This window comes from Salvia splendens, chromosome 17, assembly GCF_004379255.2.
Source record: "Salvia splendens isolate huo1 chromosome 17, SspV2, whole genome shotgun sequence".
NCBI lineage: Eukaryota > Viridiplantae > Streptophyta > Magnoliopsida > Lamiales > Lamiaceae > Salvia > Salvia splendens.
The window spans coordinates 4240567-4262059 of NC_056048.1; the positions used below are offsets into that span (position 1 = coordinate 4240567).

Below are 21493 nucleotides of genomic sequence, written 5' to 3' on the forward strand. Positions count from 1 at the left end.
GATTTAAGATGGAAATTGGAGTGATGGAGAGGATTTGAGAGGAATAGATGTGTGTTTGTGTGTGAAATGAGTATGAAATATGATTATTTATAGAGTAAATAAATAAATAAAATTTTTTAAAAAAATAAAAAATTAACAGTAACATTACCGTTTGAAATTTTTTTTTTATTAAAATTCGATTTTTTTTTAAAACAAATCGATTTTTTTTAAAAAAATGAATTATTGCGTCATCCGTGACGACGCCCACTCGCGGGCCAGCGAGTGGGCGTCACGCATGCATCGGGGGCGCGCCACGTCGCCCGGGCGCGTGACGGGCCGGCGCTTCCCTTGTCTCGCGGATGCGGGCTACGGGACGGGCTGGGGACTGGCTACGGGACGGGACGAGGGTTGCAACGCGTCCCGCGGCGGAACCGTCCCTCCGGGACGGAACGCGAGCCGCGCGCGGGACGCGTAGTGGATGCTCTTATAGCTGCGAACACTTTTTTTTAGGCGCGAACAAATAAGAAGTGGCTATAGACAAAAAAAGTGGTGGGCTATTGGAAGCGTCCACTGGATGCTCTAATCTACAATAGAACAACTCTATATAATTCTTACTTTTTCCGAAAACCTAGGTCGCCTAAAGTCATAATTGAGTGATCATGACTTCGATGAAACGCCCCGTGGAGATGTTGTCAATTCCCTCCAAGCGGCAAAAGCTCGACGCCGACGATTTTTGTAGTCTCCCCATAAATCCTTTTAGAATGGCAAAGGACCACTCCGTCTCCGCCCTCCCTTCCTCCAATTCCACGTCATCATAACTGATGTATTCTGGCACTATCCGGAACACATCCACGATGTATTCTCCCTCGACTTCGATGCCGACTCCTCCGACACTATCAAATCCATCCACGACAACATTCAGCTCTTCACCGGAATTCCGGTTACCGAGCGGACGCTTTTCTACGGAGAGAAACAGCTGCATTGCGAGCAGACATTAGTCGAATGTGAAGCGGAGAATTTCGCAGAACTCTCCCTCGTTGGCTTCGACCCAGGTGGTTTCGTTTATTTTCATTATGTGCAAGGAAGATCCTCCCATCAATGTTCACACTACACCCAAGTTAATGCTCGAGGAGTTCCTGTCGGTGATTCCACGGATGGACATTGAACAAGCGTGTGGGCATTTGAAGATGTTCAGTGCTTCCTCGGCCCCAAAAGCGCTAGTCATGCTCTATATGTCGCCTTTTAGATCGAATAGGAGTGCGGCTGATGAGGCCGTTAGATATTTCCTCACCTCGATTAAGAGCATCCTGCCTATGGATAGGCATCATGAGTGTGTGCCTATAATTTTGGAATTCTCCCATGCTTTGGCGTTGAGTGTGGAGTCATTTGTTGATATAAGTGATTTCTCTTCATTTGTGGCACCACTGATGGAGGAGATTAAGGGATGTGATCCGATTGTTGTTCCATTGACTGAGGATCTTCGTGGTGTACCTCATGTTTATAGAGATGAACTTAGAATGTTGTACGGGATTTTCCATGATTTCTTAAGCATATTAGAGTCGTGTTTGGGGAAACTCGAGGACCGTATTAACAGTGATTTGGAACAGGATAAGGATGCCCTTTGTATTGAATTTTCTTATTACCTTGAATTTATGAAGGAACTTAATAGTATCTCAAAGATTTACAGTGGTTGTGAAGATTTATTTTGGGAAGCCATGAAGAAAAGAAAGGGAGCTTTCTGTGAACTTGTTGTCAAGTGTGCAAAGAGGGGTGAGGACCATAGTTGGATTTTTTAGGGTAAGGAAGTGACCAACTTTGAGGCAAGGACACATTTAGCAATGATGATGCTTTCCAACTATGACGATGACGATGGCGATGAGCATGAGATGCTTATTGACCGCTCACATTTGTTGGCAGAATCTTTTGAGTCTATAAAACATGCTGAGATTAAGTCCTTATGTGCTGGTTTATTTATTAAATTCAAGAATGAGGAAGCCATTACGGGAGTGGTTTTTATTGGTATGCCAAGAAATCTTCAACCCTCAAAATGCCCTCTTTGTAGCTTGCTCTAATGATCGCAGAAGGTTCTATCCAAATCCAGGTATGATTTCCTACAATAATTGCTTGACCTATGATGTACTATCTTACTAGAGTGACATTAGAAGTAGTTCCAGTTTTAGTTCATTAGCCACTAACAAGTCTGATCATTCCATTTATTTCTCTCTCTTGTTCGCAGCGTCTAAAGTGGATCCAATGCACCTCGAGTATTTTCACTTCACCGGAAAGGTGATTGCCTTGGCTTTGATGCATAATATACAAGTGGGCGTTGTATTCGATCGTCTATTCTTTATGCAATTGGCTGGGCATAGAATCGCATTAGAAGATATAAGAGATGCAGATCCCTTGTTATATAACAGTTGCAAGAAAATCTTAGAGATGGACTCAAATGCTATTGATCAAGATGCTTTAGGTCTAACATTTGTTCATGAAGTTGAGGAGTTTGGAACAAGGAAGACTGTTGATCTTTGCATTGATGGGAAAAGTATTGCTGTAAATAGTGAAAATAGGAGGCAATATGTTGATTCTCTTATACAGCACCGGTTTGTGATTTCCGTTGCTGACCAGGTAGAGCATTTTGCCAAAGGCTTTGCAGACATTACGGGCTGTTGCCGTCTCCAAAAATCCTTCTCAAGTGCTTGGAACTAGAAGATCTGGATTGGATGCTACGTGGCAGTGAAAGTGCAATCTCTGTAGATGATTGGAAAGCACATACAAAGTATGAACTCTTTAAGGAAACAGATGATCAGATATTGTGGTTTTGGAAGATTGTCGGAGACATGACAGAGGAGCAGAAAAAGGATTCTACTCTTCTTCTTGACCTCGATGAAATACTTACCAGTTGTGCTTCCCTGCGTACCCTACCAGTGATGTGATGCATGATCGTCTTAGCATTATCACTCAGGAGCATGTAGGATGCAGCTTTGGGACAAGGTGAAAATATGTGGATTTAGATGTTTGTGCAGAAAATAGAATTTTTCGTAGTTTTGTACCGTAGCAGATGAAAATGGAGGTACATGTCATGTTTTTTTTTACAACAACTGTAACTTTTAGCAGCCTCTTATTAACTTTGAATATGTAGTTAACTTAATTAAGGACTCTTTTAGTTTTGTTTGACATGATATGAATAAGTTAAGATTTTGTCTAGATTTCTTAACAAAACCAGGAAATTCAATGACCTAATGAAACAAAAAATTGTAAAAAGACCTAATTAAGTCAAATATAGTTATACAAACATCTGTGTGTTTTACCTTTCTTATGCAAATACATTTTGTCAATATTTTTTGTTTATCATGATTTGGTTCACTTCTCATTTGAATTAGTTTTTTTTGTTGATCATTGGCAATATGGAAGATTTTTTAGAATAGTCAATTCTTACGCTTTGGCAATACAAATTCAAACACGTTGACAATACAAAGCATATGATATCCTGAATTAGTAGAACTATTTATTTAAATCATCGATCAAATTTGTATCAATAAATGTTCAACATCTACCTTCCTCCAACATGATAACTCATCAGATGCCATAAAGATCGAAAAACGTCGTGCAAAAACATCGGCACGATTCTCTTGGATTCCACCTCCTCTATTTTCGAGTTCATCGGCACGATTCTCTTGGATTCCACCTCCTCTATTTTCGAGTTCCGGATCCGCCACTACTGATAAATGAAACAGGAAATTGTCACCATTCACGCCTTTTATATTACCCATATCAACAGTTTAAATAGAGGTCGCTACATGTTACAACTGTAATTTATCACCATTCTCATTTCGATTTTCGTCTAGTTGCAAAAAAAAAAGGTCGTCGTCTTTAGAGTCATCCATTATGTACAAAAAAGACTGAGAATTTCTATTTTCTGCACAATGACCCGAATCCACATATTTTCACCATGTCCCAAAGCTGCATCCTACATGCTCCTGAGTGATAATGTTAAGACGATCGTGCATCACATTACAGGTCCGGTATGCAGGGAAACACAATCGGTAAAAGCATGTATGAGACGAAGGAAGCCGTCTACGGGATTCAGAAGTCTTGTAGATGTAAAGCCGAGAAGCTAAACCTCTGAAACCTTCAACGGGTAAAAATTTGATTGAGGTCCAGAAGAAGAGTAGAATCTTTTTCTGCTCCGCTGTCATGTCTCCGACAATCTATGGGGTTGAGACAAAAACACCAAAAGATGGATGTGTATCAAACATGCATACACAATGAAAACAACTTGTTCACATGGACAGAAATTGGATGCAATTACATTGGAAATTTAGACTCTAATATTTACTAATCTGCACATCAAAGAAGGAAAAAGGAAATGGAATGAAGGGCAAATTAAGAATAAATAAGACAAAATTTAAACAGAATCATGTAAATATGTAGGATGAGGTGCAACTAAACCTTGTTTTGCCTTCAACAACTAAAATAAATAAAAACTTCATTAACATACCTTCCAAAACCAGGATATCTGATCATCTGTTTCCTTGAAGCCATGATACTCGGTATGTGCTTTCCAATCATCCACACAGATTGCACTTTCACTGCCATGTAGCATCCAGTCCAGATCTTCTGGTTCCAAGTATTTGAAGAAAGATTTTTGGAGACGAGGACAACCAATAATGTCCTCAAAACCTTTAGCAAAATGCTTTACCTGGTCAGCAATAGCTAATACAAACCGGTGCCGTATAAGAGAATCAACATATTTCTTCCTATTTTCACTATTTACAGCAATATTTTCCCCGCCAGTGCACAGATCAACAGTCTTCCTTGTTCCCAGCTCCTCAACTTCATGAACAAATGTTAGGCCTAAGGCATCTTGATCAATGAGCTCCGGGTCCATCTCCAAGATTTGCTTGCAGCTGTTATATAACAAGGGATCTGCATACCTTATATCTTCTAAGGTAATTGTACGCCCGCCCAATTGCAAAAAGAATAGCCGATCAAACACAATGCCCACTTGTATCTTATGCATCAAGGCTAAGGCAATCACCTTTCCAGAGAACCTAAAATACTCTAGGTGCATTGGGTCCACTTTAGATGCTGCAAACAGAAAATGCAATAAATGGAATGATCAGCCTTGTTAGTTTCAACGAACTGGAACAGGAAGTACTTCGAATGTCACAAGGATTCTGGTACCTAGGAAAGAATTTTCTTTTTATTTGAGTTACCCAATAATACAATTTCTTCTAATGTCACAAGGATTCTGGTACTACCACACCTAATTATGCACATTTTACCAAAGGATTTTGAATCTTAGTAAGTCTCTCAATTGAGCCCCAAAGGATTTCTTTTAAGTCTCTCAAAGGATTATGTTTGTACAGTGCAATTATCACCATTCAATATCAAAATAAGCCCCATCAAATATTTAAAAAAGGCAAATTTCTAAACATCAAAAAAATCATATAAAATGTACTCCCTATATTAGTAACAAAAATGAAACTACATTCTAATGATCTTTGTTTACAAAGCAAAGTACCCTGACCCTGATTCTCTTGTTTGAGACAAGATATGAAGAATAGAATATTCTATTCCTTAACAGTGAAAGAAGTTGGAACAAAGTCATTAATGATAGATTTCACAAAGAAATTGGTAAAAGATCATTTTTGTCACAAAAAACAATGTAAACAGCTAACCGAAAAATGAGATAATGAATGAACATGATAAAAGCTTGAAAATAAAACTAAAAATAGCAGAAAATAGCTATTTTTGCCTAATAACCATAAATTTTGCCTAACCAGAAAAAGAATAGTACCCTCCAACGTCAGACAACTTACAGAAAAATAATAATGGAGTTAAACTACCACAGTGTTTTCCATTTGTTTAAAATGAATACAAGAGTAACTACTCGTGTGGAAACAAAAAACAAATCATGACTATCAAGAATCTCCTACAGCCAACAAAATGGACAACTTAGTCACAGTTTCATTAATCGCAGTAATGATCAGAAACTACTGTCCTACTGGCTGGAAACATAATTTATAGAATACTCAAACACAGACCACTTGAGATGGTAGAGAAATCAGAAATGCAAAGGTAGAAACTTGTTGCATCTTGCAACTATAATTTCCTACACAGAGGTATCTCAAACACATCTGAAACAAAACTTTCCGAAGCATTAAGGATTCATCTAAAAGTGCATTATCCATTCTAACTATCCGGTCCATCATGCAAGCCCAAAAATAAAGAAATTAACTATTTGTATTTGTATGGTTGACTATCCACAAAATACAAATGGGAAAGAAACTTCACCGAATTACAGCAGGACATTCTTGTGTACCCTTAAAGAGAACATGTGTTGTAAAAGCACATTTGTACAAGTGAACATGAAGGAAAGGAATTACACCAGACACGGGTGAGTTTCACTCAGATAGCTATGCACTTATTAAGTTCTTGACTTCTTGTCCCATTCTCTATTACACAGACAATATGTACATGTGATACTTTTAATAGCAACCAGGTGCTTTTATCTACAGCTATCTAAGAAAAATTGAAATATGTGGCATTCCTCTATGGGAATGAGATACATCATAGTCAAATAGTATGTTGACCAGCCAATAGCAGTATCACTCTAGCCTCTTAATGCAATATCTACCATGTAATGTTTATGTAACACCAATCCAAATTCTAGCTTATTACAGTTTTGCTTTCAGTTCTCAACTTCTGTCTCTTCATGTAATTAATACTTGTAATTTGTAAATGCTTGTAATGTGCCTAATAATTTGTCTTCACAGATCATGCATCTCATTGCACTACCACTGCACTACCATCGTCACCCATAGTTTGTCTAAGGACTTCTTGCTCATAAGGCTACTAGAGTGGTCAACAATTCGTGTTATATACAAGACAAGATGAACTTCCGAGTGCTTATTTAAGCGACCAATAGCAAAGCTCAAACTTGTTTCGCACAGTTCACGCTGTCACAATTCACAAAGGATGTTTGCTATAGAAACTCAGATCTAAATGACAAGTGGGAATTCGTGTCCTGACAATGTCTCCTAAACCTAACCTATCTCACTAGGAGCAACCAGATGTTCTTTTCCTTTTCATACCAAGGTACTAGTGAGACAGATAACATTATGTCTTTTTAGTATGCCGACAAAAAATCAAGTAAATATTAGAAAAAAATAACCATCCAGTGAAGCTCTATTACATGGTTTACAAGATTACAGCACAACTCAAGGTTATGAAAAAATAGAGATGCATAAGCAACAGTATATCATATTCCAATAATTTAGTATGAAATGTATGCAAAAAGCAAAAAACAGAAAAAATAAGGAATTATAGTAGGAAACAAAGGATCCACACCTGGATTTGGATAGAACCTTCTAAGATCATTAGAGCAAGCTACAAAGAGGGCGTTTTGAGGGTTGAAGATTGCTTGGCATACCAAGAAAAACCACTCCCGTAGAACACCAGGTCCAGTGGCTTCCTCATTCTTGAACTCCATAAATAAACCAGCACGTAAGGACTCAATTTCAGCATTTTTCATATACTCAAATGATTCTGCCAACAAATGTGAGCGGTCAATAAGCATCTCATGTATCTCCCCGTAGTCATCCTTCACCTCGGGAAGCTTCATCATTGCTAAATGTCTCCTCACCTCAAAGTTGGTCACTTCCTTACACTCCATAATCCAAGTATGGTCCTCACTCCTCTTTGCACACCTGACAACAAGATTACAGAAAGCCCCCTTGTATCTCTTCATGGTTTCCCAAAATAAACAATCACAACCACTGTAAATTTTTGAGATTTTATGAAGTTCCTTGGCAAATTCAAGGTGATGACAAGATCCAACACAAAGGATACCATAATCCTGTTTCACATCATTGTTCATACAGTCCTCCACTATCTTCAAACGCATCTCGAATGTACGTAATAGATCATGAAAAATTTTATACAACATTCTAGCTTCTTCCCCATAACGACACGCCCTACGAAAGTCCGATGGAAATTTAATAGGATCACAAAAGCCCTCAATCTCCTTAATGAATGGTGCCACAAATGAAGCGAAATCTCGTATATCAGACAATGAAGGCCCGGGAAAAGGCATTGACTGCGTACTCAACGCGAAATCATTGGTGAGTTTAGCTGATAACTCCTGAACAAAAGGAAATATATCTGGAATCCCAGTTTTGGCCTTTTCTCCAAGCTCGGTATTCGGTACCATTCCCGCTAAACTACTTCGGCATAAACAATACAATGGATCATCAACTCCAGCTGCCTTCTTTAACAATCTACAGAATTCCAAAATTATAGGCACAAACTCACCTCTCATATTATGCATCACATGAAGAATTCCCTTACTCGAGGTGACGAAATGCCTAATAGCCTCATCTGCCGCGCCTCTATTGTCCTTAGACATATAGAGCATGACTAGCGCTTTGGGGGCCGACGAAGCACTGAAAATCTGCAAATGCTCAGTTGCTTTCTCCACGTCCGTCTGTGAAATCAAAGACATGAACTCCGCGAGCATCACCTTCACCGTCTGTGTAACATAGACCGGAGATTTGCTCCCGCAAAGCTTGAAAATCAGCTTGATTACGTTGTTGATGAGCTTCCACGCCTTCGGATGCCCCGTGCTGCGCATTCGGCCGACGAGATAGAGACTGGCATCGTTCTGCACTTTGCATTCGGCTAGGGTCTGATCAAACTGGAGCTGCCTTCCGCTGTAGATGATGCTCTGTTCGAATTCCGGAATTCCGGTGATGGCCTGGATTTTGCCATGGATGGATTCGACGGTGTCGGAGGGGTCGGCGCGGAGGACTAGGGTGCGGTCGGAGAGTATACGGACGAAGAATTGGAGGGGGCGGGAGGATGATCGGAAGAGGGGGGAGGGGGAGGGGAGGGTAGAGTGGTCCTTTCGCATCTTACTAGGGTTTATGGAGAAAGGAGGAGAGTCATCGTCGGCGTAATCGTCGAGTTTGCGCTTGAAGGGAGATGACGACATCGGCGGTGTTCATGGAATCGTAAACACGGCGGCACAACACAGTTCAATTTTGGGGGAATTGGCGAATCAAGAGCGGCGATGGAAGGGAGAAGGAAGAGGAGACGAGTGTAAAGCTGTGTTTGTCAAAATTTAAGAGAGGATTCTTTCAACAGAAAGGAGGTTTTCGTGTCATTATTATTTTATTTTGGGTTAAACAATATTAATGAAGCCTTCGTTTGCGAATTTATCGGTAAAATATCGAACTGCCCTTGCGTTGCCGCGGATAAATACGAGCGAACACTGTACTCATTTTTTTAATGTAAATATAATATGGTTGTGAGTAGGAGAAAAAAAAAGTAATTAAAAAATATAACAAATAAAATTTGAATTATTTAGATATTTTACACTTTCATATCCCACAAGAGTAATGTAATTTTAGTTAGATATGAATTTTAATATGTACTTGGTAAGTAAAAAAAGTAATTAAAATATTGTTAATGAAGAATGAAATGAATCACACCCTAATAAAGTGAACAGAGTTTCTAAAATTATAAAGTGAATATAGGACGGATTAAGAAAATGCATATTACTCCCTCCGTCTCGGGCTACTCGTCCCTTTTCTTTTCGGCACGGAGATTAAGGAATGAGTATATAGGAAAGTCAAAAATGACGGCTGTAGGTGAAAAATGGAAAGAGTGCAAGTAACTTGGGACGCCCAAAAAGGAAATAAGTGCGAGTAGTGCGGGACGGAGGGAGTATTATGGAACAGATAGAAGTAGTAAAATATTTTAGGTATTTTGTAATCCTAACATCTAATTGTTTATAGCGAAATATGAAGATTACAATAAATAAAAAAGAGAATATTAAAAAGGAGTATAAAATTCTATAATTTGAGAAGAAGAAAAGAAATAGGTATAAAACTGTAAAACATTTATATATGCAGTACTCCGCATATATTTGCCAATTTGTCAGCATTTGCTTGCCATTGTCAATGATGTCAAATTTGGCAGAATGACAAAATTACCCTTACAAGCAATATTTTCTTCATACGCAAGCAATCTGTACTCCAATCCTACAATACATTCCTTTCCATCCATTTAGGCCCCGTTTGGTAGCTATGTTACGATTAGATAAGAGGATTAATCCGGGTTTATTTGTGCATTTGGTAGCTATGTTAATAAACTTAATAGCTCGTGTTCTGTATCCGGCCCGGACAAAGCCCATTAAAAAATCTATGTTTCAGTCACATATGTAACCACCCATTTTGGCATGTTACATATCAAGGATACCTAGTTAATTTTGCAAAATACATTTTTACCCATCAAATTTGTAATCCTAAAAACATACGCCTCCCTTCTATTCTTCTTCACAGAAATTGCTTCTGCCTCCTCCATTTCTTCTGGCAACTCAAAAATCCGGCAACTACATTTCTTCGGGCGACACCATATCTCCCGGCGACTCCATTTTTGAATCAAGGTTAGGATGTTTGCAATTATTCTTCCAGATTTTTCGGCAACATATTCTCGCCGCTCGCCAGACCCTCACTCCACTTCTCCTTCATCCTCTTCAACCTATGCAGTAACTGAATGAAATTTCACAAATTAATTAAAAAAGGGAAGACGTCGACACATTTAAAAAGGAAAAACCGAACCTTTGCAGTGGGATCGTCGCCGGAGACAGGAGACCTGAAAAGGTCCCGCTTGGCAGGTGGGCGCGAAGGAGTACCGGCGATCGGGTTGAAGAGGGGAATCGGAGCGGAAATTGGTGCAATTTCTTGAAGCGGGTATGATTCTTGACCGACATTTATAGTTGACATCGGCTGTGATTGAAGGAATTTCCAAGAATTGTGGAGGCGCCACCGAGGAATTGATTATGGTTGGCGGCGGCGATGCGGCGGTGGAGTAGTTTTGAAGCGAGGGATTGTTGAAAGGGGGAGGAAGAGGGGATTGTTAGAGACGATGTCTTCTTGATGGATTTTTGGAGGTAGTTGATTTCTTCATCATCCAGAGCTCGCCTCTCATTTGTTGTGTTTGGTCTATTTTTTCCAATTATTTCTTCATCATCTAGAGCTCGCCCAACGATGATAACTAAAATTTGAGCATTCAGTCTGTAGAAGATCAACACAGTGAAACAGCTCTCGGTGAATCGATGAACATTCTGTTTGCAGGAGAGAAGTGCAACAACATGATAATAGTTTTGGTACAGATATTCACAGTAAGGATAATTAAGTAATTAAATAAAATTAATGAGGATAATTTTGACAATTACAATTTTAATCTTTGTTGAACCAAACACTTAAATAGGATAACTCACAATTATCTTAATCTACCAAACACCCAATATATATTTCTTAACTAATTGAAACTATGATAAGTGTCATGAATTATATCATACCTAGTCGAAACATGACATAACTACCAAACGGGCCCTTAAAGAACTGATGGTTACAAATGGTGGTACGTTGTCGCTTTAGATGGGTTGCCATTTTAATATAAACATATATATATATATATATGGTTGTGATATAGGTAGAACTAATTCTTAATGTCGAACCGTTGAACTTAAAAATAGTTCATTATTAGACAACAGACATAGTTCATTTTAAGGTCATTTTAGCTCAATTTTTTTTTGCAATGAAATAAAACGATCAAATAATGAAGTTCGTATAAATTGATCAAATAGTGGATTTGAACCCTCGTCCTTTAAATATAGTGTTGTTTTTTAATGGGTAAATGAATGTAGATTTAAAATTAGATCATGGTGTATTTGAACTCGAAACCTTTGGCCTCGGGAATTACCACTCTACTACTTGGTCAACTCACACAACTCTAAATATATTTCTTCTTCTAGTGTTGTGTCGTTCTTCTATATCCATTTGTCCTTATCAGAATTCTACCAATGTGATCGTTAATACTATCTCTAATCATGCACCAAATCTCATTTTTTGTGTATAAAACTTCTTTAATCATATTGTAAAATCACATTTTTACAATTTTCTACGGAATAACACCAAATATGAGTATACACTAGAGTTACTTCAAAATTTAGTGAGACGTACTAAAAAATTATGTAAAATATGAGTTTGATATAAATGATTGGAGATAGTTTTAACTTAGAGTAAATACAGATTGGCACACAAACTCCAATAGATTGAAAGTCAAGTGCTAATGCAGTGTGTGCATGTTTATAAAGAAAAGCTTGATTTTAAGTTAATTTTAGATGAGGTGAACTGTTCTTCAATATGCAGAGTCTCTTCAATTTTCACTCATTTCCAAATTTCTCATTAAAGCTATGCTCTCTATTTCACGACAATCTTCCTTCAAGTTCCTTCTTCGTCATCATGTAATTTTCTTCTCTTTTCCATTTATCTAATTTCTCCAATTTCACTTTCTACTTTATTTCTCTCATAAATGCAGAACAATCACGGAGTCAGAGAGAGAGAGAGTTGTTCCCATCAATGTTGGTCACAATTTTTTATAGAGCAATCTAAGAAGTAAGCACTTCAAACAAACGAAAAGCACTTCATTTTAGTCTCATAGTAGTATCATTATAATCTCATAACATTTTCACAAAAAAAAAACCAAGCACAACTTTCTTAATCGACCTCCTTTTCTCCATCATTGTTAATTCTTCATAGCCTTAGCTTGAATCCGCTTGAAAGAAAATCATCCCTGCGAAACATCACAACAAAAAAGGGGAAATATAAACAGAACAAATACCCAAAACCCAAAATTGAAAATAATCAAGATAAGTAGAAAAAAGGATTAGCAAACCACCTTTTCTTCTTCATCTTCATCTTCATCTCCTTCACATCCTTTCTCGAATCATTGTGCTTTCGAGGCTCCTCCACACAAGGCCAAACGAGGCTCCCAACAACAACCTCCGTATCGAAAAACGGCTCATCCGCCTTCGCCTTAAACGAGGCGCTGAAGCCGCTAACACGAGCGATTGCGACGGTTTTCTTCTTCAGATCGTACCAGCTGAGGCACATTCCATCGTCGTTCAGCAAAACCTCGCCGCCGCCCTTGGAGTAAGCCAGCGGCCGCAGATCGCGACTAAAATGATCGAATCGCAGCAATTTCATCCACGACTGCTTCACGCCGTATTCCTTCATCAACCAGATCTCGGTGCTTCCCTTCATCCCCGGAACAACCGCCGTGAGACATCCTGCCATCACCTCCACCGATCCCAAACCACCGCCGCGGGATTCCGGCAGCGGAATCTCGCTGTGCTCCTCCTTCCCGAGATCAAACGCCATGATCACCATCTTAGGCTTGCCGCCGTGTTTCGCAACGGTGTGGAGCGCGCCGTTCAGATAGATTCCCCATCTTGAAGTGTGACGTGGCAACACATAGGGGAAATCCTTTGCCTTCTTCCATGAATTGGATTTGAGGCTGTAGATCGTCGTTTCCGTGGTGAAGGCATCTGCATTTATGTCGTTTGCAGCCTGACTAACCCTAACAACTTTATAATCGTCGTGTTTAGAATCGTATCCCAGCGCGAATGCAGACTGCCCGTACTCGGATCGGAAAAATCGAGCGGGGATCACCGGCTGCGGCGCCAATTTGAGCTGCTTCCGGATCGCCGGATTCCAGAGGAATATGTCGCCAGAGGTGGGGATGAGGAGAACGAGGCCATCGCAGGAGCCTGTGACAGAGAATGCCTCGATTCGCGCGTCGCCAACTTGCAATTGCTTGAAGGAATCCAGATTTACGTAGTAGAATGGAGATGAATCGACCAATAGGGTGAGATTTCTGCTGGATCTCAAGGACTGTTGCAGATGCAGTTGAATGAATTTTTTGCTGTCGATTAAGGATCGCCATGATCTGGAAACGGACCTGAAACGCAGGAGCGCCTTCGGCGGCAGGCGGCAGAGAATTTCTCTGACGATTTCTTCAGGTATAAACGGCATGGTAGGGCTGAGAGAGTTTGGATGCTGGATATTGAATTTTGAGGAGAGTGGACTGACTGTTGACGTATCAAATACGCGACGAACTACTCCCGCAAATTACGTTGAATTAGAGCATGATAATATGTAAGCCATGACCCCGCCATAAGGCCATCCGCAATGGGCGGACGATGGCACGCCCGATGGCGCGCATCGTCCGCGCCATCGATCGTCCGCGCCCATTGCGGATACGGACGATAGGTCGCGGACGATCGTCGCGGCCGATACTAAGGGCGCGGAGGATGGCGCGCCCGATGCCTATCGTCCGCGCCATCGTCCGCCCCATTGTGGCGTACACGGACGATGGCTGCGGACGATAGGCATCGGGCGCGCCATCGTCCTCCCCATTGTGGCGTACACGGACGATAGGTCGCGGACGATGGCACGCGGTTTGGTTGTTTTATAAATAGAGTTCATTCGTTTTACATTTCATTTCACAATTTCACTTTCGAAACTTACATTTACATAATTACTACGAAATGGCTTCAAGTCCAAATAGTCCTATGTTTAGTGGAGATGCGCGTTGGCCGGGTACAGAACCCGGCCAATATCGTTCGTTCGACACCAACGCCCAATACGATCCCGATTTCAGTACGGACTCGTATGGGTTGTCGGACATGGAGCCGTCTCCAACCCGACCAGTCGCCCCCTCCCGACGTGACGCCGCAGCGGCCGATCCCGACCCCGCCGCGACCGCTTCCGCCCCAGCCAAAAAGAAGCGGAACCGGCAGCGGGCGCAGAAGTTGCCGCCTCCCGGTGATTGCGATGAGTACGCCCCCGGTCGTACAAACTACACCGACGAGGAAACTCTCATTTTGGCCCGGTGTTGGGTAGATATATCGGAAGATCCGATATTCGCGAACAACCAGAGGCAGTTCGCGTACTGGCAGCGCATCGCCGACCTCTACAATGCGGCCAAGCCGCCGAACGCGTACAAGCGCAAGCGTGAGCAACTCCGCAAGCACTGGGATCAAGTGAAGAAGCAAGTGAACTTGTACGCGGCGGAGTTCGAGAAGTGCGCGCGGGCACAAGGGAGCGGCGAGAGCTGGGAAGACGTGCGTGCTAAAGCGATATTGTCGTACCGGTCGATGTTCGGCGAGTTCAAGCACGAGGCCATCTGGACGCTTTTGAGGGACAAGCAGAAATTCCAAGGTGGAATTCTGCACACTAGTGCGCCAAAGAGGATGAAGACCACCGAAGTTGGTGGTTACACGAGCAGCGGCAGCGGCAATCAACCGGTTGACCTCAACCGGTTGTACGTGGACGACAGCGGTTCCGGCACACCGATGTCCTCCCGACGTCCTCCCGGCGTCAAGGCTGCGAAGGCCAAAGGGAAGGCGGCCGCGACCTCATCCTCGACCGCTGCAACCCCACCTCCGCTCCCGGAAATGCTCCCGCCCCAGGCAGCCGAAGTGTATTCGTCGTTGGCGACAGCGTCGATGGCGAGGACGTTGTTGGAGACGCACAAGGCCCTCAAGAAGTGTACCGACCCCGACGAAGCCGAATACCTCCGGGCATTGATAGATGAACTGCGTCGGAAGTTGGGAATTGCACCGACTTAGTTTTTTTTTTTGTAAGTTGAACGGTGTAACTTCTTTTTTTATTAATGTGTCCCCGTTTGTTATTTCGACCTTTTTATTTACTCGTTATTAATTGTTAGTTGAAAACATTTAAATCAATTAAACAAATAAATAAAATGATGATGTGGCGCGCCATAGGGCGCGCCTTAGGGCGCGCCTTAGGGCGCCCCACTGCAGGTGGGGAGGTAGGAGGATAAAACTGCTGACGTGGCGCGCCATAGGGCGCGCCTTAGGGCGCGCCTTAGGGCGCCCCATTGCTAATGCCCTAAACTCCTCCTGTCACATCATCAGTACTAAAAATTCCTCCGGCCACACAAACAACTAGATAAGTAATAGGTCAGTCATATCCTAACCACAATAAACAAAATTATAAAAAATAAATAATTAACAATCACACAAAATACAGAATTAAATTTACGACACAGATATGGAAAAATTCAATAATAATATTAAAATTTTAAAAAGTACATTAATTAAAAAAATTACATTAATTTAAAAAAAAACTCCTCCTCCACACACGAGCCCTCGCCTCCGCCTCACTACTCGTCGTCGTCGCCGTTGTCGCTGCTATCCGGGACCCACAAATCTGCGGCGTCTGAGCCCCCAACTGTGCCGCTGCAGCATTCAAATCGGCCTGCATACTCACGAGCATTGAGTGAAGAAAACTCTTCTCCTCGGGGTCAGTTGCCGCCTTCTTGTCAACTAAGATCTTGTACATCTGAGGCCGCGTTTGTTGACGCGCGAAGAAGGCGAGCTCGGCTGTCGACCTGCCAACAGGGGGGATGCCGACTGGACCTCCTGGGACCCCTGGCGAGCCCGTTGCGCCCACCTTTGACCAACCGGGCGAGTGCGGCGAGTAAATGCGGTAGGGGACGGGAACTCATGAACATCCTCGGGGAGGTCGTGGGATCCGCCGCTGCTGCCGCTGCTGTAATCACCGGTATAGTCCAGTCGCTGCTTCTTCGGCCAGCCAGCATCGACACCTGCCCGAAACTTCTCGGAGTCCATCAGCACCTCATAGCAGTTCCAGTAGGTGAACTTCTTATAAAGCCCGGGCACGGGGAAGGCTTTCTCTGCTATCCTCCTGCAGTCGTCGTCAGTTTGGCCACTGGTCTGCATGCGGAGGGCGTTGGTGTACAAGCCCGAAAATCGGGAGACCCCAGCCCTGATTCGGCCCCACCCCTTCCGGCACTCCTCCCCGTTGCGTGGCCTCCCCTCCAGGCAAAATGCCTTGTAGGCTGCTGCTATTTTAGCCCACAAGGTGACGATCCTCTGATTGTTCGAGGCGAGGGGATCATCGCAAACACTCACCTACGCCTTGGACAGCGCGACGTTCTCCGCATCCGTCCACTTCCTCCGTGCCGGGCTCTCGTCATCAGCCGGCTGCGACGACTTGCCAACCACCCTCTTGCCCTTGCCCTTCTTCTTCTTTGGCGCGCCCCGACCCCGCCCTACTCTCCGTTTGAACGGGAATGTCCGCATCCCCGAGATCTATCCTCAACTCCTCTAAGGAGAAAGTATCACACCTAGTGAACTGCATCTCCAATGGGGTTGATGTGTGCGAAGAAGCAGTCAAAAAATCAAAACTGGGGCGATAGACGTTGTCCCCCCCCCCCCCCGGCGTCCCTTACATCCCCCGGCTGCCACCCTGGCATGATCTGCATCCCGGGTACCCCCTGCCCGCCCGGCATCACCGGCCCGCCCTGCATCCCCTGCCATCCCGACATACTACCCCCGAATGCCATCCCGGGCATCATCTGCTGCAAGGGTACATGTTGTAGTACCCGGCCATCGGACCCCATCCACTTCCCACGGGTACCGTGGGAGTTTGAGACCCGCTCGTCACTGGAGTAGACTCATTGTTGCGCTCCATTTCGCGTTGTTGCTCTTGTACAGAAATTAAGATAGAGAGAAAACTCGTTAAAACAAGTGGTGCGAATGAAAATGACGTGCAAATCGCGTATATATAGTGTTTCGAAAATTAAATAAAAAAAATATAAAAAATCGGCTGGCCAATCGCTCGTCGATCGGGAGTCTACAATGGCGGTCAGCCGATCGGCGAGCGCATCAGCCAGTGCCCGGGAATCGGCTAGCCGGTCCGCTCGCCGCCATTGTGGATGCTCTAATTTTTCGGTTGAAAAGTATCATGACTCATGCGCTCGTAACATAAGTTGATGGGCTGGTTGGAGAGGGGCCCATGTGAAAGGTTTCAAGCCAAGATTAGGAGCGAGCAAAATATTTGAAATGTTTCAAGCCGAGATTAGGAGCGAGCAAAATATTTGAAATCTAAATCAAACTAAACTTTAGAATTTGATTAGAGTTCATTTAGTACAAGGAATAAGAATTAAATTGGAATAAATAATCTATGGAACTGAATTTTAAATTAATTTTAAAATTTTATGTTTGGTAAAATAAATTGGTAGAATTAAATTGAATTTGAAAAAATCGTAAACACACAGTATACAAATACACAACAATAACCCACATTCACTAAATCCACTTTGTGCACACACACAAACACAAACACTAGATTACTACAATACACACACACACACACACACAAACACAAACGCTCATTCAATATACATAAGCAATACACATTGTATACACACACTATATGCAAATTAAAGTCGTTATTAATAATTAAAGTTGTTACACACACTATTTGTAACCACACAAACTAACTGAATACACAGAGAATTCACATAATATATAATACACACTCAACATATACTAACATCTTTTTTAGTTTTATTTTTTTATTTTTGTGTTTTCCTCACGTTAGCTGTTGTTTTATAGTACTTCATTCGTTCACCATTAAGAGTCTTATTTGAATTCGGCACGAGTTTTAAGAAATATAAGGAACGTAAGTGAGAAAAGGTAGTGGAATATGAGACCAATTTTTGTATATTAATTTTAGAATGAGTTAGTGGAAAGTGGGGTCTACCTATCATTTATAGTCAAAGTGAACCGTGACTGTTAACAGCGAACGAACTAAAATGGTAAAGTGAGACTTCTAATGGCGGACAAAGGAAGTATTTAGCAGTAGGAAGCTTGGAATGTTTTGACAAATTCAATACTAGTAACATTTTTGTTTGATGATTTCCTAGTAAATAAGTGAGATTTCTGTGGGATAATGGACAAACTCCATTTCTTGTGCCATGAAATAAAAAAAATGCACATTGAATCTGTGTTATCTATTTGCTTTTGGATTTTGGTGAGTATCATCATGAATTTGATGTAGTAGTAAACTTGCAATTCACTCATCATATTCTGAGGTTCTTTTACCTGCATTAATGTTCTTGCTTGCATATAACAAGCTCGAATAGTAAATCATCAAGTAGGAATGAATACTTTGATGTGTTTAATATCATAAGTGTTTGATGATTAACCATCATTTCTGTTTCCACAACTTATTGACTTCAGTTCATCCAACAGAGACACAACCATCAGAATCACTTTCTGTCTCAGATCCGACTTCAACGCCATCCTCCTCCTTTACTACTGCTAAACCTTACAAACATGAATCCTTCGAAACAGTTCAAGTTGATTCTTTCAAGATGGTAGGATCAATTGAGGCGGAGTTGGTGATAAGGGTGTCCACGATAGAAAAGCCCATGGCCCTCTGCCCATGCCACAAAAACTTGGCCAAGGCCAAGAAACTTGGTCGGCCATAAAAAAAAAACTTGTCCACCTTAATAGCGGACAAGCTCAAGCCACAAATTAATTTTTTTTTTTTTTCATTTTTTGTATATTTTAATTTAATTAGAATAAAAATTATCGGACTATAATAATTATAAAAAATGCATAATTTAATAAAAAAAATTGAAAAATGTAGAGAATGAAAATTAAGGGTGTAAAATGTGGGTGATGTGAAAATGTGTGGAATGAGGTATTTATAAACAATTTTCGAAAATATTAAAAATTTAAAAAAAATTCGGAAATGGGCGGAGCCGCAGAATGAGGTATTTATAAACAATTTTCGAAAATATTAAAAATTTAAAAAAAATTCGGAAATGGGCGGAGCCGCGGCTCTCGCCCAAGAGCCTTGGCAGAGCCGTCACCGTGGCGCTCCCATGGGCGCCCCCCCTCCCCCGCCGCGGCTCCCCTATCGTGGATACTCTAAGCCATCTAAGAGAAGCCAGAGTTCAGGTGTTGAAATCAAAAGATGTTGGCCCTCCAAAGAAGCTCGTGGAGGCTCTCATAAACATCGTCATTGAAGAGTTTCATGGCGGTCTCTATAAAGAGAATGAATGGCTTGATAAAGTAATGTTCAGAAAGTTCAGCTGGGCTTTCCTGGTTTTTATCATAGGGCTATTGAGCCATTCCCTTTGTTGATGGTTTGGTTCGTCGATTGCAGTTCGACTGGTTCCTTCCTCAGACCAACACCAACATAGTGCTCTACTTGTGGAGAGGAGAAGTGATTGACTAAAAATTGGAAGTATTAATAGTAAAGAGAAGAGATAGATGGCCTAAGAACTGAGCACTTCACACAAGCAAAACGAACTAAAATGCAAAACCCGAAAATCAAAACAAAAACCAAGCACAACTTTGTAAACGTAGTAATCAACCTCCATTTCTCCACTTAACTTTCACTGTTAATTCTTCATAGCCTTAGCTTGAATCGCCATTTGATCCCAACAACAAAAAAGGAGAAATATAAACAAAATAAATACCCAAAGCACTCAAAATTGTAAAATTAGGAAACTACCTTTCTCTTCTTTATCTTCATCTCCTTCACACCTTTTCTTGGACCATGTGCCTCCTCCACACAAGGCCAAACAAGGCTCCCAACAACAACCTCCGTATCGAAAAACGGCTCATCCGCCTTTGCCTCAAACGAGGCGCTGAAGCCGCTAACACGAGCGATTGCGGCAGTTTTCTTCTTCAGATCGTACCAGCTGAGGCACATTCCATCGTCGTTCAGCAAAACCTCGCCGCCGCTCTTGGAGAAAGCCAGCGGCCGCAGATCGCCGCGCGGCGGCGGATCGAGCTGCAGTAATTTCATCCACGACTGCTTCACGCCGTATTCCTTCATCAACCAGATCTCAGTGCTACATTTCCTCCCAGGAACAACCGCCGCGAGACACCCTCCCATCACCTCTACTGATTCCAAACCACGAATCGCGCCGACGCTGTGTTCCGGCAGCGGAATCTCGCGGTGCTCTTCCTTTCCGAGATCAAACGCCATGATCACCATCTCAGGGTTGTCGCCGTGTTTCGCAACCGTGTGGAGCGCGCCGTTCAGGTAGATTCCCCATCTTGAAGTGTGACGTGGCAACAAATAGGGGAAATCCTTTGCCTTCTTCCATGAATTGGATTTGAGGCTGTAGATCGTCGTTTCCGTGGCGAAGGTATTGCCATCCCTGCCGGTTACAGCCTGATTAACGCTAACAACTTTATAATCGTCGTGTTTTGAATCGTATCCCAGCGCGAATATAGCCTGCACGTAGTCGAATCTGAAAAATCGATGGGGAATCGGCGGTTGCGCGGCCAATTTGAGCTGCTTCCGGATTGCCGGATTCCAGAGGAATATGTCGCCGGAGGTGGGGGTGAGAAGAACGAGGCCATTGGAGGAGCCTTTGACGGAGAAAGGCTCGATTCGTGCGTCGCCAACTTGCAATTGGTTGAAGGAATCCAGATCTACGCAGTAAAATCGGGATGAATCGACTAAAAGAGTGAGATTTGTGTTGGATCTCAAGGAGTTGTGCAGATGCAGTTGAATGAATTGTTTGCTGTCGATTAAGGATCGCCATGATCTGGAAACGGACCTGAAACGCAACAGCGCCTTCGGCGGCAGGCAGCCGATAATTTCTCGGACGATTTCTTCAGGTAGAAACGGCATGGCGGCGCTTTGGATTTGGTTGGAGGAAGAGTTTGGAGGTTTAGAGCATTCACTAGAGCCCATCTTTAAGACCATCATTAACCCGGCCCAATTTCAGACCCCAAGTCCCCTCCACGTCATTATTCCCCTAAATTTGAGTCTCAGGCCACAACTGCTCTAACCCTGTA

General features: G+C 42.3%; 3 protein-coding genes and 1 pseudogene across 5 annotated transcripts; 1 reads left to right on the plus strand and 3 right to left on the minus strand.

The window, feature by feature from the left end:
* The first annotated feature begins 638 nt into the window (after window positions 1–638).
* LOC121775490 lies at window positions 639–2974 on the plus strand (annotated as a pseudogene).
* Window positions 2975–3430: 456 nt separating this feature from the next.
* Window positions 3431–9135, minus strand: LOC121774965 (E3 ubiquitin-protein ligase UPL5-like). Of its 2 annotated transcripts, none has more exons than XM_042171890.1 (3): window positions 7333–9135; window positions 4478–5067; window positions 3431–3697 (listed from the first exon to the last, which is right to left on the minus strand). In XM_042171890.1, the coding sequence occupies exons 1-3, from the start codon at window positions 8972–8974 to the stop codon at window positions 3695–3697; spliced, it is 2235 nt and encodes a 744-aa protein (XP_042027824.1). In that variant the 5' UTR covers window positions 8975–9135; the 3' UTR covers window positions 3431–3694. The 2 variants fall into 2 exon arrangements, with proteins under 2 accessions (XP_042027824.1, XP_042027823.1); XM_042171889.1 differs by lacking the exon at window positions 3431–3697 and adding an exon at window positions 3718–4187.
* A 3266-nt stretch (window positions 9136–12401) lies between these two features.
* On the minus strand, window positions 12402–13940 carry LOC121775580 (F-box protein CPR1-like). The gene is made up of 2 exons (XM_042172677.1): window positions 12730–13940; window positions 12402–12624 (listed from the first exon to the last, which is right to left on the minus strand). Exons 1-2 carry the CDS (start codon window positions 13863–13865, stop codon window positions 12585–12587), a joined length of 1176 nt encoding a protein of 391 aa, XP_042028611.1. The 5' UTR covers window positions 13866–13940; the 3' UTR covers window positions 12402–12584.
* A 4810-nt stretch (window positions 13941–18750) lies between these two features.
* LOC121775291 (F-box protein CPR1-like) lies at window positions 18751–21349 on the minus strand. Of its 2 annotated transcripts, none has more exons than XM_042172348.1 (2): window positions 20193–21349; window positions 18751–19882 (listed from the first exon to the last, which is right to left on the minus strand). In XM_042172348.1, the coding sequence occupies exons 1-2, from the start codon at window positions 21324–21326 to the stop codon at window positions 19859–19861; spliced, it is 1158 nt and encodes a 385-aa protein (XP_042028282.1). In that variant the 5' UTR covers window positions 21327–21349; the 3' UTR covers window positions 18751–19858. The 2 variants fall into 2 exon arrangements, with proteins under 2 accessions (XP_042028282.1, XP_042028281.1); XM_042172347.1 differs by having other exon boundaries at window positions 18751–19909.
* Window positions 21350–21493: the final 144 nt, after the last annotated feature.

What these genes read in the sequence shown, in the direction of transcription:
- LOC121774965 (XM_042171889.1), bottom strand. Translation starts at nt 8,974, where the DNA reads ATGTCGTCATCTCCCTTCAAGCGCAAACTCGACGATTACGCCGACGAT. An exon ending in AAGGTTCTATCCAAATCCAG is followed by an intron (nt 5,068 to 7,332) that starts GTGTGGATCCTT and finishes TTCTGTTTGCAG; the next exon opens with CATCTAAAGTGGACCCAATG. An exon ending in AGATATCCTGGTTTTGGAAG is followed by an intron (nt 4,188 to 4,477) that starts GTATGTTAATGA and finishes TCAACCCCATAG; the next exon opens with ATTGTCGGAGACATGACAGC.
- LOC121775580 (XM_042172677.1), bottom strand. Translation starts at nt 13,865, where the DNA reads ATGCCGTTTATACCTGAAGAAATCGTCAGAGAAATTCTCTGCCGCCTG. An exon ending in ATGAAGATGAAGAAGAAAAG is followed by an intron (nt 12,625 to 12,729) that starts GTGGTTTGCTAA and finishes GATGTTTCGCAG; the next exon opens with GGATGATTTTCTTTCAAGCG.
- LOC121775291 (XM_042172347.1), bottom strand. Translation starts at nt 21,326, where the DNA reads ATGCCGTTTCTACCTGAAGAAATCGTCCGAGAAATTATCGGCTGCCTG. An exon ending in TGAAGATAAAGAAGAGAAAG is followed by an intron (nt 19,910 to 20,192) that starts GTAGTTTCCTAA and finishes TCCAATTTTTAG; the next exon opens with TCAATCACTTCTCCTCTCCA.